At 36.8% G+C, this 16,365-nt stretch overlaps 2 protein-coding genes across 2 annotated transcripts in view; one reads left to right on the top strand and one right to left on the bottom strand.

The window, feature by feature from the left end:
* Nucleotides 1-8,278, top strand: LOC132852557 (calpain-1 catalytic subunit-like). Its single transcript, XM_060879814.1, has 19 exons — nt 1-197; nt 1,394-1,647; nt 1,886-1,955; nt 2,154-2,272; nt 2,372-2,517; nt 2,605-2,782; nt 2,912-2,983; nt 3,834-3,919; nt 4,576-4,650; nt 4,746-5,076; nt 5,269-5,477; nt 5,636-5,693; nt 6,135-6,192; nt 6,272-6,336; nt 6,530-6,598; nt 6,701-6,779; nt 6,916-7,032; nt 7,235-7,287; nt 7,407-8,278. The coding sequence occupies exons 2-19, from the start codon at nt 1,411-1,413 to the stop codon at nt 7,431-7,433; spliced, it is 2,049 nt and encodes a 682-aa protein (XP_060735797.1). The 5' UTR covers nt 1-197; nt 1,394-1,410; the 3' UTR covers nt 7,434-8,278.
* The window catches only part of LOC132852556 (connector enhancer of kinase suppressor of ras 3-like), a 46,487-nt gene continuing 38,387 nt past the window's right edge, over nt 8,266-16,365 (bottom strand). The window contains exons 16-25 of the mRNA XM_060879813.1: nt 13,698-13,751; nt 13,538-13,574; nt 13,288-13,457; nt 13,034-13,107; nt 12,662-12,733; nt 12,513-12,574; nt 12,259-12,386; nt 9,814-10,132; nt 8,936-9,123; nt 8,266-8,854 (exon numbers count right to left, since the gene is read on the bottom strand). Coding sequence (XP_060735796.1) covers nt 8,654-8,854; nt 8,936-9,123; nt 9,814-10,132; nt 12,259-12,386; nt 12,513-12,574; nt 12,662-12,733; nt 13,034-13,107; nt 13,288-13,457; nt 13,538-13,574; nt 13,698-13,751 — 1,305 coding nt within the window. The 3' untranslated portion in view covers nt 8,266-8,653. The remainder of the gene's footprint in view (nt 8,855-8,935; nt 9,124-9,813; nt 10,133-12,258; nt 12,387-12,512; nt 12,575-12,661; nt 12,734-13,033; nt 13,108-13,287; nt 13,458-13,537; nt 13,575-13,697; nt 13,752-16,365) is intronic.

Genomic DNA, 16,365 nt, shown 5'->3' with positions numbered 1-16,365 from the left:
AATTTGACTTGTCTAGTCTTGTTGAAAAAAAAACCTTAGGGAATGAAGCGGTATTATTCTCAGGAAAATATGAAGATAGGTGGAGCATTGAGGCCAACCTTTGAACGCCTCAGGCAAACAAAAAGACATATGAGACACAAACAAAAAACTAGACTACCATTTTTCAGCGTGAGATCTCACTACCTTCTGCCATTGAGGTAAAATGAAAACTTTTACAAATATTTAGACGTATTTAAAACTCCATAAACTGATATCACATTAGAAACTCTTTCTATAATGAGTTGCAGCATAAAGTAGTCTTAAAGAACAAGGTAAGTTCATCAGTCAGTAATGTTAGCCTTAGAATATATATGCACACAATGTCTATTTTAGTTGTCATTGATCATTTGATGCTATATTTGTAAGCTCTATTGAAACCGCAGCATAATAACTAGTGGGTTTAGAACTTCTTAGCACTTCAAGTTTTTTGAACCATTATAAGTTTTGGCTATTGCACTTGTGAGCTGGAGGAATATAAAACGGCTTGTCACTCGACTATTTAAAGTGGTCTATGTTTGGAATTCCTGAATAATTTTGGATAAAAGCATTTGCCAAAATAATACATGCCATTACTTGTTAATGTTATTGCAAGGATTTATTGTGTAAAACAACTATCCCCCAGGGTGTTGCTACAAGTTTAAGGTCCTAAAACTGTAAATATGCAAGATCATGCTTTTCTACTCATGTCTATTAATCAATCCTTAATAAAACTCTGAAGACTTTTGTCTTTTTGCCTGCAACATTGAGTGGTGTCATACAACACAGTTGTTATTTTCAGCTATATACAGTTTATGCCATTTGTGAGTCTGTCACTCTGTGCACCCATCTGTCCATTCACCTGTCTGAGATTCTCTTCAGCTTTAAATTGTAAGAACGAATGATTGAGTTTTTGCAGGATTTATGAAATAATCAGCAGATTAACTAAATAGATTTTGAAATTGATCCAAACTCACAGGGCAGTAAAGGTGAAATGTCTAAAAAAGTTTTTCCTATCTGAAATATATAGTATTTCAGGCATACAAATAAGTAACAAGAAGGACTAGAGTTTTGGTGGAGACACTGTTCAAACTGTTGGCATTGAGTTCTACTAGATTTCATTCTGTTTCTTCTTCTGCTGTCCTGAGGTACTTCATCTCATACCTCATCATTTAGACTGCACTGTTGTGTTGATGAAGAAATCTTTTACTGTATAATCATTTGCTTACCTGCTCTTTGTGCCTCTTCTGGAAGAGCAGGTAAGCAAATGATCGTAACTTTTGGTTTATGCAAACTTTTGGTTTGTGATTCATTTCAAAATGTTCAAAAATAATAAGTGCATGTAATAACCAGGTATGACATATTTATTTTTATACAGAATAACAAAATTCTAAGATGCCTGCTCCTGGTGTGTGCATGAATATCATAAAGGAGCGTCAGCAAAGCGGTGGTGTGGGGACATTAAGTAACCCAAAGAAGTTCCTGGGCCAGGACTATGAGTTGCTTCGCCAGTATTATCTTATCAGAGACAGGAGATATATTGATGACATGTTCCCCCCTGACAGCACTTCTATCGGAGAAAACTTGCTACGGCCTGAGGAATTGGCTAAAGTGGAATGGATAAGACCAACGGTATTAAATTAAAAACAATCATTCCCTGAAATGAGAGTGAAAATGACACCTTTGTGCTGAAACCAGTTCTTCAAGTTAAAATAAGGAAATAAAAACAGGCACACTGAGAAAACAAACCTTCAGAATAAATTAAAAGAGAGCATTAATGGAAAATTCTCATAATGATTAATGGGTGGTTATAAAATGACGCATGTACAGCAGATTCTGGCATTTAGATGGCTTTTTGGCTTATTTTCAGAAACTGGTGCCAAATCCAAGTCTGATTGTTGATGGTGTGTCCAGGTTTGACTTTGCCCAGGGCGTAGTGGGTAAGATATATAATGCACTAACTGAATGCATGCCATATGTAGCCTTTTGTAGCCTTGAAGTTGATATTATTCAGCCAACTCATCATGTATTATTTTTTGTTTGTTTTTGTTAATATGCTAATAGAAATTCTTTTTAAAATGTTGTGTAATAACACTTTAAAACTCAGTGACTCAGTAAGTATGCTTTTTCTCCTTAAGGTAACTGCTGGTTTCTAGCTGCAGTTGGTGCGCTCACATTTCAGAAGCCCATCATGCAGAAGGTCTTTCCAGATGGACAGTCATTTGAGAAGGATTATGTAGGAATATTTCACTTTAGGGTAAGTATTCCACTAAAACATATTTCATCTGACTTTTGTACTTTAATTTATATATGTGTTTTAATGCATTATAATAATGAAATTGTATTTTTTTCACAGTTCTGGAGGTTTGGCAAATGGGTTGATGTTGTAATTGATGACAAACTACCTACCATTAATGGACAACTCATTTTTGTACGCCCTAAAATCCAAAATTCCAGAATTCCTGAGTTTTGGCCTGCCCTGTTAGAAAAGGCATATGCCAAGTAAGCCTCAGTTTATAATACCATGACTGAATGAACTTGCCATGAATTTTTCAGGGAATTTTGCTGTGTCATTTGCATTTTTTTCAGAGTGTGTGGGTCTTATGAAGACATGAAATTTGGCTGGGTATCTGAAGCCCTGAAGGATTTTACTGGTGGCGTGCACATGACTGTAGACCCCCAAAATGAGAACCCTCAAAAATTGTGGGACTTGATCAATCGAGCAGCCAGAGCCAACTCTCTGATGGGTTGTGGTACACCTGGAAATGTAAATACACTATTCACTACTGCTCCATAAACCTTTGTGCATGATTAGTTACATACTCTGTGTTAATAACTTCTCTCTAGCCCATATGTATGTTTGTATACCAAGCCTATTTACAAGACTCTTTTTCAGTCAGCGCTTAATTCACAACAGAACAATGGTCTAGTGGAGGGACATGCCTACACTGTAACAGGAGTCACCATGGTACGTCTTATTCTTATCAATCCAGCTTAAGGAAGCAGCTTGTAAATTTTAGAGCTTTTACTGTCTTTTAATTTAATTTCCAAATGAAAATAAATATACACTTTACCTTACTATCCAAAGTATCCAAACACAAGGGTTTGAGTTAAAAAGACTATTGAAAGAAGTTTCCACTGCAATGTTTAGTATGATGTAACCTTTGTTTACCTCATAGCAATGTGTCTTTCCACTATTTTTTGGTGTGGACATTTTATGGGTCTCTGTATATCAGGAGTAACCAATTTCAATGACGTCCAGTTTATCAGAGCATCATAAAGATCGGACGGGACACGCTGTATGGTCAAATGTTTCTGGACACCTAACCATCACATACCCATATGTGATTATAGAACAGGTGTTTAATGGGATTGAGGTTAGGATTCTGTACAGGATATTCCAGCTCTTCCATACCAGATCTTTATTCTTTATTCATTTTGTGTACGCAATGCTGGAACGGCTTTAAACCTCAGTTAACATAATGGCTGCTTTAATTGTGAAATGGTCAAATCAGCCAGATGGTTGACATGACAATATTATAAATCAAATTATTTTATGTGATGTTTTTAGAATTCTAGTATTTTATAAGTTTAAAACCATTTAAACATTTGTAAACAGCAGCTTTCACTCTTTAGCATCGCCATAATGCATACTTTAAAACATCAGTAAGATCAGTTGTTCTCGGTTTAGTTTTTCAGTTTCACAGTGTTCTGTTTGATTGGTCTGTGTTTGTTGTTCTGTGGCTAGTTTCTTTGTATCTTTAAAATGCTTTTCAGTCTGAGCTTTCAAAGGATAATACCTTGGATCTTTTAAATAGGTGAAAAGCAATGGCAATCCAGTTCTGCTGGTAAGGCTGTTAAACCCCTGGGGACACACAGAATGGAAGGGAAGCTGGTGTGATGGGTAAGAAGTTGTGTTGTACTGAACACTGCAAAACCAGGAAATAATAAACAAGAAATGTGCACTTCAACAAATCAGCAAAGTAAATTGATTCACTTAGACAACAATAGATTTAGATAAGTATAAATGCGAAAACACTTAATGCTTTAAAGTGACTAAATATTGGTGTTGCCTATCTCAGTGATAATCTCAAATGTCATCTATCCACTATCTGTAGCTCAGGGTGTACAATAAGAAAACAAAAAATGGCACAGTTGAATTTGGGGCACTTGTGGACAGTAGCATGACAAATATTATACATGCTGCTACTATGTATGTCCCGTGTATAAGTTTCTGTTTCTGAGGGCCTGAGGTTCATTACCTTTACTAAAAGCCATTTTCAAAATTGTGTTCTGTGTACAAAACCTTGAACTGTCTTGAACAAAACCTGAAGATGAGACTCTTTTTAGATTTACTGTTTTTAGTTTGACAAAATACAGCTTAAGCTTTCTAGTAACTGTCCGGTGTGTCCTGTTGGTGTTGCTGTTGCATTAGATAATGTTGCTATATCTTTTTTTTTTTTGCTATATATTTTTTCTTAATCTTTTATTTGAGTCCATAAACACACATAGGTTAAATCAAATCAATAACACAAATATGCTCTTTTTTTCTACTTTCAGATCAGAATCATGGTCAACGGTCAGTGAAGAAGAACGCAAAGCATGCACAAATTTTGTAGACGATGGAGAGTTCTGGTAGGAGTCAATAGACATAGCTAACTAACAACTACAAAATGACCTTCTAGTGCATGTTGAATTAAATTGAATATGTGCCTTTATTTTGAATTGAGGATGTCTATGGAAGATTTCTGCAAATGCTTCTGTCAGCTGGATATCTGCAATTACTCTCCTGCTTTTTTGGATGGCTCTCTTGAAAGCCATTGGATTTATTCAGTGCACGAGGGCCGCTGGCTCGCAGGCAGCACAGCTGGTGGCCCCATGACACTTTTAGACACTTTCTGGACCAACCCTCAGTTTCCGGTCAGGATCACTGAGATAAAAACGTCGTGTGAACCAGGAACAAACCAGGGGCAAAATATACTTGTGTCTCTCATGCAAATGCCTGATAAGAGAAACAGACGTCTCACCAGAAATCTTCACATGGGATTCTGCATTTTCAAGGCTAGTGAGAATTATAAAAAATCTCTGTTTTTGGAATATGGTTATCTGCCCTTTGTCTTTGTACTCATTGCCTTTGTTTATTTTTTTCTTTAGAAAACAAAGCAGGTAAGTTCACTATAGTCGGTTATATTACTTACAGTTTGTAGCACAAATCTCTTTCTAAAAATTCATATTTTCTCTTCTCTACTGTAGCTGGTAGAATCTGGTATGACCTCCACAGTTTCCTTCTTAAGCAACATTAATCTGGTGTTTGCACCCAAAGCGATGCTTGATACACGTGAAGTAACAGAGTATGTGAAGCTGGACCCAGGAGACTATATCATCGTGCCATTTACTTATGAATCCAATAAAACGGCCTCCTTCGTTCTGGGCCTCTGTTCAAAGACAGAAACTCACACTGGGTATGTGCAGTACAGTTAACATTTAACCTTATTCAAGTGACAGGGTGCTAACTGTAGGCACAGTTTGTGATGAGGGAACTTTGGGGGTGACTTTTCAATTATATTGCTTTCATTTTGGCTGAATAATGTTCCTTAACCAATTTTCTTTTTTTTTATAGAGAACCCTTTATGGCCTACAACTATGATGAGAAAATGCTGCGTCAAATGTCTGATCATGTAACTATGCTCTTTTATTAAAAAAGAATAGCCTTTACCCTCAACCAAAAAATGTTATGGAGGATGTTTCATAGAAAAATATATTTGCACAAATGTTCCTGCTGATTTGGCTATTGATTTGCATGATACTTATTAAAAATCTGGGAGACACCCTTATCCAAAACAACTAACATTTAATCAACTGAGGGTTAAGTAATGCTCAGGACCCAACAATGGCAGCTTGGTGGAGCAGGGATTCAAACTCACAACCTTCCTATCAGTAGTCCAACACCTTAACCACTGAGTTACCATTCCAATGATGCAAAACTAAAAGAAACAAAATATGGATATGAAACTTGACTTTAATGATATAATGAAACTAAGGCAAATATCTGTGCAACTTGAAACTGATATATAATTTGACTACAATCTGAATGTTTTATGTTTCTTCTGTTGGATTAGTATCAGGATGTGAATGCAGAGCAGCTTCAGAGATTTCTAAATGAGAAATATATTAAAGGTGAGCAACTGGTCATATTCCATTTAGGTAGACTTTATTTACAGGTAACCTTCTGCTTAATCAATATCTGTACATGCAGGTGGTGTGAAAAACACAGGAGGTTTCAGTTTGGATGCTTGCCAGAGTATCGTCGCTATGATGGATGTATCCTTCCTTTACTTTTACAGCCACTGTAACAGTCATCCTGCAATCCTGTATGCATAACAAACATCTACCAGCAATTGTAAAGATATACAAATGTAATGAATATATGCTTTGGCTGTGGTTGGCTGAAATGTTTTAAAACTGTGCATAATTAGCTAGATTTGGGATCATCCTTAGCAGTCTACTCTACTAGCTCTCAGTTACTGGAACACTTAGTGCGCATGAACTCGGTGAGCTGTTGAGAAAAACTGATGTGTACAAGGTAAACATTTAAAATGTTTAAGTATTAGACCTTAATTGCTCACTATTTACCATGTTTGTGCAGGTCTCAGTGATGTATTACAAACCTTATGTGTTTTCACAGGATATTTTCTACCGTGTGGACAGCAACAGAGACGGCATTCTGTCACTGACAGAGCTTCGGCATGCAATAGAAGCCACAGGTTCCTGCTAATGCTTTTGTTATGTAGTTGATGCAGCTAATTTTGCTTTAAGGCATCCTATTGCATTACTTTAGAGGATGTAGGTACTTTTCCGTATAGGCACATATTTTTCTTATATGCATATGTCCTCTTTTAGGCTTTCGTATTAGTGATAAGTTGCTGGAACTTACAAATCTACGCTTTGCTGACTCCACTGGTCGAATCAGTCTGGAAAGATTCATCTATCTGGCTCTACGTCTAAGCTGCATGTCTGGTGAGCTGGCTTCATTTATTTTATGCTATAATACATTACATATTTGAGTATATTATTAAAAATCAGTTAAGTCTACACGAAAAAGAAAACAAAAATCCATTTATTATTCTTCTAATTATACATTAATTTTCAAGCAAAGCAAACAAACAGCGGTTTTAAATTCAGTTTCATTAATATGCATGTTATTTTCTGTGTTTTAAAGAAATATTCAGTAAACTTGGCGACAGCAATTTCTTGCATCTCAGAGAGCATGAGGTATGTCTTTCTAAAAATTCCTTATGTAATATTCATGTTTATACACTGATTTTGAGATGATATTTTCAAGTCTGTGATTATCTTTACCACTTTAATTCTCTAATCTGCTCATGTTTTAGTGGCTGCACCTTACTATGTACTCCTGAAGAAGAACCATAAGAACGGAACATTTCAACTTCATATTATTGTAACATTTCCTTGGGTTACTTTTAAAAAATCTACCTAATGGCTATCTTTCTTTTTTTCATTCAGTCAAGGGATGTTTAAAATATAGCACATTACTGTCTGCAACATGTTGGGACAAGGGGTTATAATACACAGCATTTTGTTTTGTTGGTACTTGAACTTGAGCATGAAATTATGTTTGGGAATCTAGTGAATTATTTGCCAACTTGCTCTGAGCAAATGTCAAAATGTTTTTTTTTCCCCACTACACATACAATACAAGCTCATACACTGCTGACAGCATTTAAGTACAAAATGAGACTTTAAATGTTGTGCCACACCTCTCACCAGTGTGCCAAGTTCTCCCTGTATTGTTTCATGACAGCATGAAGCTGCCATCTAGTGGAACTAAACACGGCCTTCAGAGCAAATCAGACCCTAAATCAACTGAAACCTTGTTTGTACCTTGTACACTGGTTTGACCTCATTAAATTTTCCTTGTTGATTCGCTTACTTTAAATAGTAGAAGCATACTTACAAGAGGTTGGAGAAAAGCCTGAATGATGAATGGTGCCTAAATACAGAGGCTTCTGATAGGATTATAGGATAGAGTGTAAGAGTGTTTTCTCAGCAATTCTAGGATTTCCAGCTAAACCTGTATTTTGAAGTTTTAGAAATTAAACGGACTGCTGTAAAGTCTGAATTGTGGCTGTATCTCTTGTAACCTGATCTCTTATGGCTGTATGATTGTGGATTAACTCTCTTCTTATCTCTTACAAGATAAAAAACAAACAAAGCAACAAAAACATTAAAAAATTTCAGTTGAGTGTTTATTCTTATTTCACTAAAATGGAAATAAACCATTTTTTGATTGTTAGCAAACATTTACAGGAACCACATTCTAAATCTGTACACAGTTTAAAAAAAAAAGTTAGTTCACCAAAGATATTTTGTGATATCAGGAGACAATAAAAAAAATCTCCTCCAGCTAGAGCTAACACAAAAACATGATAAGACTCTGCAATGACGTGAGACACTTGACGGGTCTTAAAACCAGGAAATAAAAAAAAAACACAAGATAAATACAAATAATGCATCAAGTCCTTCCATTTTTAAGATATGTGGTAAAACGGGAAATGTTTCAGGCTCAGGTCCACTGTGGCCTGCTTTTCGTTCTGAACTTTTTTCGTTTGAAGTGTGTCTATAAATTAGTCTCTGTTAGATGGGAAACAGCAGCTGTTAAATCAGAAACCTCACAGGATTGGGTCTGAGGAGGAGGATCTCTCGCATGCATCTCCTGTAGCAATACCATGTTTGCCTCCTTCCACTTGCGGAATTTAGTTGCTGTGAGTGCAGAATCAGCCAGCACCTGATCCAGAGTCAGCAAATCTGCCTCTTTAGCCTAGAGCCAAGACAAAGACCATACTAAGAAACTAAAATGAGATTTTTAAAATCTGATAAAATAACTGGGACAAATGCTAACCTTTAGTGTGCTGTTGAGCGCTCGAACGAGATGCAACTTGTCATTGACTTTGTGGTTTTTGCAGCGTTTAATAAAGGAAGCTCTGAATTCCCGTTTTGATGATGGCCTCCGCTCACCCAAGGGAGACAGACTGGCCCTTTTCAGATCTCTGTACAATTTCTCCATCTCATCACTAGTGCTTTCCTCAACTGAAAATAAAATTGATAATTGCAGACAGTTTTTAAAGCCATAATTCTTAATGAAGTCTTGAGAATAAAGTAAATAAAGTGTAATATCAGTAAATAAGTAACACTAATAGTGCTTTTCTGCCCAGCAAAATGGCACCATAAATGCTCAACATCTAATCTAACCCAAGAGTGTATCTGACCATCAGTGTGTGAAAGTAGGAAACACTATGGAGGTTACTGGGTGTCTAAAGGTAGTGGAAAAATACTGCTGGTAATTAACAATGACATCATTTTTAAGCTATAGTGCAGAATTTATACTGCAGTAGTGTTATAGTAGGATTGTTTTTGCTGTTGCTGAAAAGGAAAATAAAACGGTTTAGTCAGGGAGCAAAAAAATGATAACATACACCATTAACATAACCATTAATTTTGTAATGATTGTGTTTGGCCAGTCAATAGTCTGCACTTCTGCATCTCTGGATCATCTTATATGGTCCAGCTTAGCTCACATACAAAAACAAAACAAATAAAAAAAAAAAACAAATTAAGTGTGAAGTTTGGCATGACAGGCTCGCAGGTGAAAATAATGATTGCTTGTGGAATCATGGTTAATTTAGCATCCAATGGAAAAGCGCTATTAGAATAATAGTCACTGCTTGTTGGGCTAGTTTACAAAAATAATATATACTTATAGGTATTATATATGCTTACTAGGTTTATGTGTAAACTGATTCTTTCCTGAATGAGCTGGTGCTCGCTTTGTGGCTTCTACATGGGGTTCTTGAGCCAGAGCAGCAGCAGGCTCACTGCAGTATGGTGCTTCTTGTACTGTGTCTCTTCGAACGTGAACCTGAGCAATGGACACTACGTTCTCTGCAGCAGTAGGTCCAGCCTGGGAGACAAGGTCTAGCCAAGATTGGCGCTGCTTGGCCAGAGAGGACATGGAGCTTTGGGACGTCATGGTGCTCACTGGAGAGGATGGCGAAGCCTCACTGGGAACAGGAGATGAGTATGGAGGAGGAAGACTCCTCTGAAAAAACGGACAAAGAAAGGACTTTTAGAAACGTAGAAATACACAATGGATTGTATTAACAGTCACATGAAACCGAACACACACACACAGGAACGATTTAGTATAGTTAATTTAACTACTGGGATGTTTTTAGGACGTGGACAGACAGCAGGGGCGAAGAGAACAGATAGAGCTCCACACACAGTGACCCTGTAGCTGTGAGGTCGCAATATTACACCAGGGCTCTCAAGTTTTGAAGACAGGCAAGAGTGACATATTTTAAATATGTCGTCCCCCAACCCCACCCAAAAATAAATTAATAAATAAATTGTGACATAAAACATTCCAAAACTTAATATTTGAATTAAAAAAACATTAAATTATACAATGTAGTGCTGGTGGTTAGTAGCTTTATTTTTCTGAGATTTAATTTATGATAAATTCATTATTTTATAAAATGTCAGAAGAACGGAGCCCCCTGGCACCATCTCAGGGCCCCAGTTTGAGAAGCACTGGCCTAGACAACTTGTTCTAAGCAGGTGTTGTCAGTAAACAGGCTGTAAAACTGTTGGCTAAGTTACAGACACTCATGAAAAATTGATTATCATTTTAACAGCAGTCAAAATGTCATTGTTTGTGTCAAACAAGTTGTAAATTTGTTGTAACATTACAACAGGAGATCATGACTTACTCTGTGCTCAAAGTGATGCTCAAAGGATATGCTTTTTTTTCATTTGTTGTTGCGTTAAATCTTACCCAGTGCTATTTTCTGATTGGCTATTGTGTAGCCTCTTTTTTTGAATGGCTGATAAGTGGCAGGCTCGACTAATTACTCCAGGGAAGACGCGCTTGATTCCTGCCCGGTTCCATAGAGACAGCGGTGCGGACTGATACATTTTGGGCGCTGCGGCATATTAAATATGATAAATAGTAGGTTTTTCTGCGTGAGAAATACAATGTGTGGTGGGAGTACGTGACAAATACCTAAATGAGTGACTGTCACGCTCAATGCGTGACACTTGAGAGCCCTGCTACACACTGTGGTGGGTTCTTGATGTTTATAATGCATAAATATGCATTAATATATGTTGAACTCACAAAGTGTCAAATACCATCAAATTATATTTAGTAAACTTCCTTTTTAACCTTTGTTACCAAAACATCACTGTGCTGGAGTCAATCTGCAATATACAGTATATGGTAAATCTGGAATAAACGTCTGTCATTTACCTGAGGGATTCATCAGTTCAGCTAAGATCTAAGACGTTGCCTGGCATTTAAACCTCATTAATAGTCTAATAATATTTGAGATCTACAGTGAAAGTCAAGGCAACTGGAACTGTTTATCTTGAAGTTTTGTTTGTATCTACCACAGACTGTTTTGATTTAAGGAAACTCATTCAATAAAACACTAAGGGAGTGTTGGTGTGATGAGCACTAAGTGTTACATGGGCTACTTGTTAGTGATTAAACTAAACTGGTTCCTGCTATCACTTACATTTTAATAGCTGTAAACAGTCATTCCCTCAACAGTGTCTCTTTTTTCTCGCTCTTGAAGTTAATAAGACAATGAAACACAGCATGTCATGTTACTCAGAAAGCAGGAAGTCCTGACCTGAAGATTCTCTTTACTGACAGTTACAAAATGATGACACCCAAGACTCCTTCCTTAAATGTTATATTAGTATCTCGCTACAGGAAGCTTCAGCATATGAACAACTGTGTTAATCTTTGTTATATAACAATTTTAGACCATGATTATTTTTAGAATTAGATCATGCACACTCTCTCCCATAGTATCATTCAAGTCCTGAATTCAAGTGAACTAGATAAAATGTAGTATGTAATGTAAATAAAATGTAGATAAAATGTAAAAGAAAAGTGCACTAATAAAATGTATCACCCAAGTGCTCCTGTTAATGTATCAGGGAGAAATATCTCCACTCATTCCACTTGTTATAGCAGGCTGTGCTGCAATGTACAAAATTGTGCTTGCACCCGAAGTATATGTTATGTTACATTGTGACACATTTTCGACCACAATAACGTGTAAAACCAGTCTTGCTCAACTCAAGCCATTTGCAATTCACCTGAACGGATTATGTTTCTTACAAAAGAGAGAGCACTGTGCAAAAAGTACCCACCGGCAGTCCAGATCCTGATGGACTGTTCACACTCTGAGAGTCTTGTTTCAGCAGCTGCTCAGAGTAGGGTGGAGGGGGTGCTTCAGTCGACTCAGCCTCCTCATGATCACTAGATTCACTATAGCATTCTAGAATTTCAACACACGTGCACACACACACACACACAGACACGCACAATTAGGTCAAACCTCTGAGCTTAAATTCTTGCATGCGTCATTTTCAGAAACTTGAATCATGGCCACGTGAGGACTCACCAGCTGGATGGCTTTCTGTGGGCTCATACTGTATGGATGCAAGACCCAGCTTATTCAACCATCTGAAAGACATAGCAGGACAGGATGAGTTTACATAAGATCATGTCGTTATAGTGTGCTTTATGTGCATGCAATGGCATCAGTCTTACCTGTTCATCTCCTCATGATTCTCAGCAGCAAAGTAGAACATTGTGGCCTTTGGGTGGCACGCTTTCATAGCACTGAATTAAATACACAAAACACTATACGTAATATACCTTAAAAAAAAGTCTACATGTGGCAAGATATGTCTTTTTACACAAGTATTAGCAGTGTCTCCAACTCAGCATGTGACAGGCGATATCATCCATTAAATCATTTGGCTAAGGGGTTTATATCCAAAGTAACTTACAAATGAGACAGGACAGCAAGTAAGGGTTAAAAGCCTTAAACAGCCCGCTAGTTAAACCATAGTATTTACCATTTATTTGTCCTTGTAAATATATTATTCACTTGTCCCAAAGGACAAAAATGGCACTCACTATTTCTTTTTACACTCCATTGCCCGGTCAATCAGAAAATCAGTCAGGTTAATGTATCCCTCTGCTTTCTCAGCCTATAAAAAACAAAGGAAGAAGACACAATGTATATAAATAAATAAATGTATTTAAATAAATCAAATACAAACAATGTATATAAATAAATCCATCTAATTTAGTTAATAAAAGAAATAAACTTTTTGCACTATGAATTCTGGACATTTACTGTAGTTTTGTATGCTAATGAATGCACTCACAAGCTGATTGGTGTACCAATACAGTGAGGATTTCTTCAGTACAAACCAGTACTTCTTCCACTTTATGCCCAGGAACCCTTTCCCCTCAGTCTTTCTGTAAAGCCAGCCCTGGTGGTCCACTGGGTCCAGGTCCTTCACGGAAACCCTCCTTCTGCTCATTGTTGCATTGTCTGTTTAAAACAAATCACTTTAGACACTGGACTTATCAATGACTATTGCACAGCTGTGCACACTGTGATCCCTAACCTACCTCGAGTCTTCTTCTTTGACTTAAGCCGGAGGGACACCTAATAATAGATGCACGTATTAAACGTATAGAAAAGGAATACATTAATAAATGTATACTAATATATATACCATATATATATTAATAAATATACCATTCACACGAGGAATAGTAGAGTACTTACAGGGTTGTATTGATCAGCATCTGTTTGAGGGGCCAGTGAGATGGGGAAAGATGCCTGAAACATAACCAAATCCAGCAACTTAACTAAAAATAATCACAGAATCTCAAACACTACTTGTCAATAAGAGTAATCCACACGAACTGAAGAACTGAAATGTGAAACTCAGCTGAAACCACAAACATGTGGTGGGAGGAAGTGACATCACATACAGAGAACAGCTACACTGAAAAAAATAGCCCACACAAACACTTCACTAAAACGACGTGATTAACTAAGCTCTTTCTGAACATGTTTTGTGCAATTTGCTACTCTACAGACATTAAAGTGCTTCAAAATTATGACCAAATAAAGTACTTCTAAACATATAAGCAGTTTCTTTAAGAAAACTGTCAGCGTAGCATATTGTTTTACAATAATCATGATGACAATGTGTACTTTCAGAGTTTGTAAAGACTTTGTAAATATTTAAAAGGTGTTTCTCAACTCAGCACTCAGACCTATAGAGCTGGTACATATTCATTTTTTTTTTTATATCTATTCTCAATACAGATGGATTAGGAACACTGAATTTACGGTGTAGATGAGCTAGGAGACAGGGGCCATTAAAATAAAGATTACTTGTCAAATATTTTTGGCAAAAGGCAAATGTCTGAATCCTATCCAGCATATTAGGCTTGACAGTCTGCATCCATTTATACTAGACAACCTAAATGAAGAGGGGTATTACTCAATTTCCTCAACTTGTATCAGTTCCTCCTTTCTGGTGTAACAGTGTGGTTAAAGGGTAGACGAGTACTTCAGATCAATGTCAATCATTTTCTCTTGCTATTTCACCAAATATATATGGCAGATCTATTAGTTTTTAGTATTGCTGAAGCAAAACTCACAGACTGAATCTGTCGAACTGACACTATACATTTCAATATAACATTTCTGTAATAAAGTTGAGACAAATAATTTATAATTAATCTCCAATTGCTTCACAAGAACGTTAAGATTCCGGATGAAAAAAAGAGAAAAAATACAGTTACACCCGTTTGATTTTTACTCACTTTTCACTGAGTGTTCAACTTATTAGGTGCTGTATCTTAATACACACACACACACACACACACACACACACACACACACACACACAGTATATATATTACAGTATCCAATATTACTTCAAAGACGCTGACATTTTACTTGCTGTATAAATAAAAAAAGCTTTTCTTAGTAACTGACATACACTTGCAGTTTTTCCATAAATTACACATACGTTAAACCCAACTGGAAACCCCCAAGTCCCAAAATCTAAAGTCCTTCATCGGTGATGTTTCCTTTACTGTAGACTTACTTGTGCTGGATGATGGCGAGAAACATTCCGTTTTGTCCTCATCAAACATTCTCCTTTAGCGGCGAGACACAAAAACTAAGTCGCAACTGCTATTTTTTTTTTCTACCTCACGCAAAAGCTTGATAGAAACAAGGCTACAGCAACACAGACACAGCGCACAGACTGATCACGTTCGCCCAAAGGGATGTTGAGTACTGAGTATGCGGTTAGGAAGTAAGTCACGTAAAAACAAGACAAGAATAAAATAAAAAAAAAAGTAAAAGAAAGGAAGGAAGGATGAAAGAAAGAACGAAAAAATAAGAACGGACGTTATACATTCATTACACAGCTCTCATTTCCTTAGTCATGCGATAGCTACAGGTGTGTGTTGACAAAAGAAAGAGGAACTATGAAAGTGAAGTTCAGGTTTGGTCTCTGAGTGGCCATATTTCCAATCCTGTTTGCCAGAAGTTTCTCAGTTTCTGCTTTTTTTCTTCTTAGACTGTTGATACATTTACAGAGCAGGGAAACCGCTGCAGGATGCACATATGTCTAAGATTACCGTGGAAGAAAGAGATTACCCAATGTCTGTTGTTTATTAGTTTTATTATTATAGTACAAATGACACAACATGTACGGCCCTCGTTTAAATGTTCCCAAACAAGCGTTAACTATGTTTGTACATATCTGCAGTACCGTGAATAGCCACCGAGTGTCGCTCTAACCCAATTTTAAACGAGAAAAAAGAGAGGATTACAGCGAAATGAAGGCAGGAGTGTGGTTTGGGTCACTATTAGTTATTAAAAAAGAAGAAGAAGAAAAAATTGCCACCAAACCTTGAATTAATTGAATTAGATGCAAACAAAAATAACTGTGACAGGATAATAATAACTATGCCTTAAAATTAGGAACTATAGAACCACTAGGAAGCCAGTACATCACTGTGGTGTAGAGGGTCCTGAGCTAAAGTTAGTGTGTGTTAACTCTGTTAAAGAGTTAGTTAACTCTGTGTGGAGTTTCTACATATTTCCCCCTATTTATGCCTGCCATTGGTTTCATCTGGGTTCTACAGTTTCCTCTTACGTCCCAAAAACAGCGTGTTTAAATGTGTGTGCATGGTGCCTTGGAAATGGCTGGCATCTTATCCAGGGTGTATTCCTGTCTCACACCTACTGTTCCTGGGATAGGCTCCAGATTCATTACAACCCTGAGCAGGATTAAGCAGTTACTGATAAGATAATAAAATATTCTGAAAAGGCAGCTTTGTTCGGTCTAAGAATCTGGACGCACCATTGAACCGAAGAGTCAAAAGTGCGCTTTATTTACATTCTTTAAAAATCTCTATACTTA

This window comes from Tachysurus vachellii, chromosome 10 (assembly GCF_030014155.1).
Source record: "Tachysurus vachellii isolate PV-2020 chromosome 10, HZAU_Pvac_v1, whole genome shotgun sequence".
NCBI lineage: Eukaryota > Metazoa > Chordata > Actinopteri > Siluriformes > Bagridae > Tachysurus > Tachysurus vachellii.
This window is presented reverse-complemented; position numbering and strand designations above follow the sequence as displayed.

Coding starts and splice junctions, on each gene's coding strand:
- LOC132852557 (XM_060879814.1), top strand. CDS start 1,411: ATGCCTGCTCCTGGTGTGTGCATGAATATCATAAAGGAGCGTCAGCAA. Junction 5,694..6,134: donor TGCGTCAAATGTCTGATCAT/GTAACTATGCTC, acceptor CTGTTGGATTAG/TATCAGGATGTGAATGCAGA. Junction 6,780..6,915: donor GCATGCAATAGAAGCCACAG/GTTCCTGCTAAT, acceptor GTCCTCTTTTAG/GCTTTCGTATTAGTGATAAG.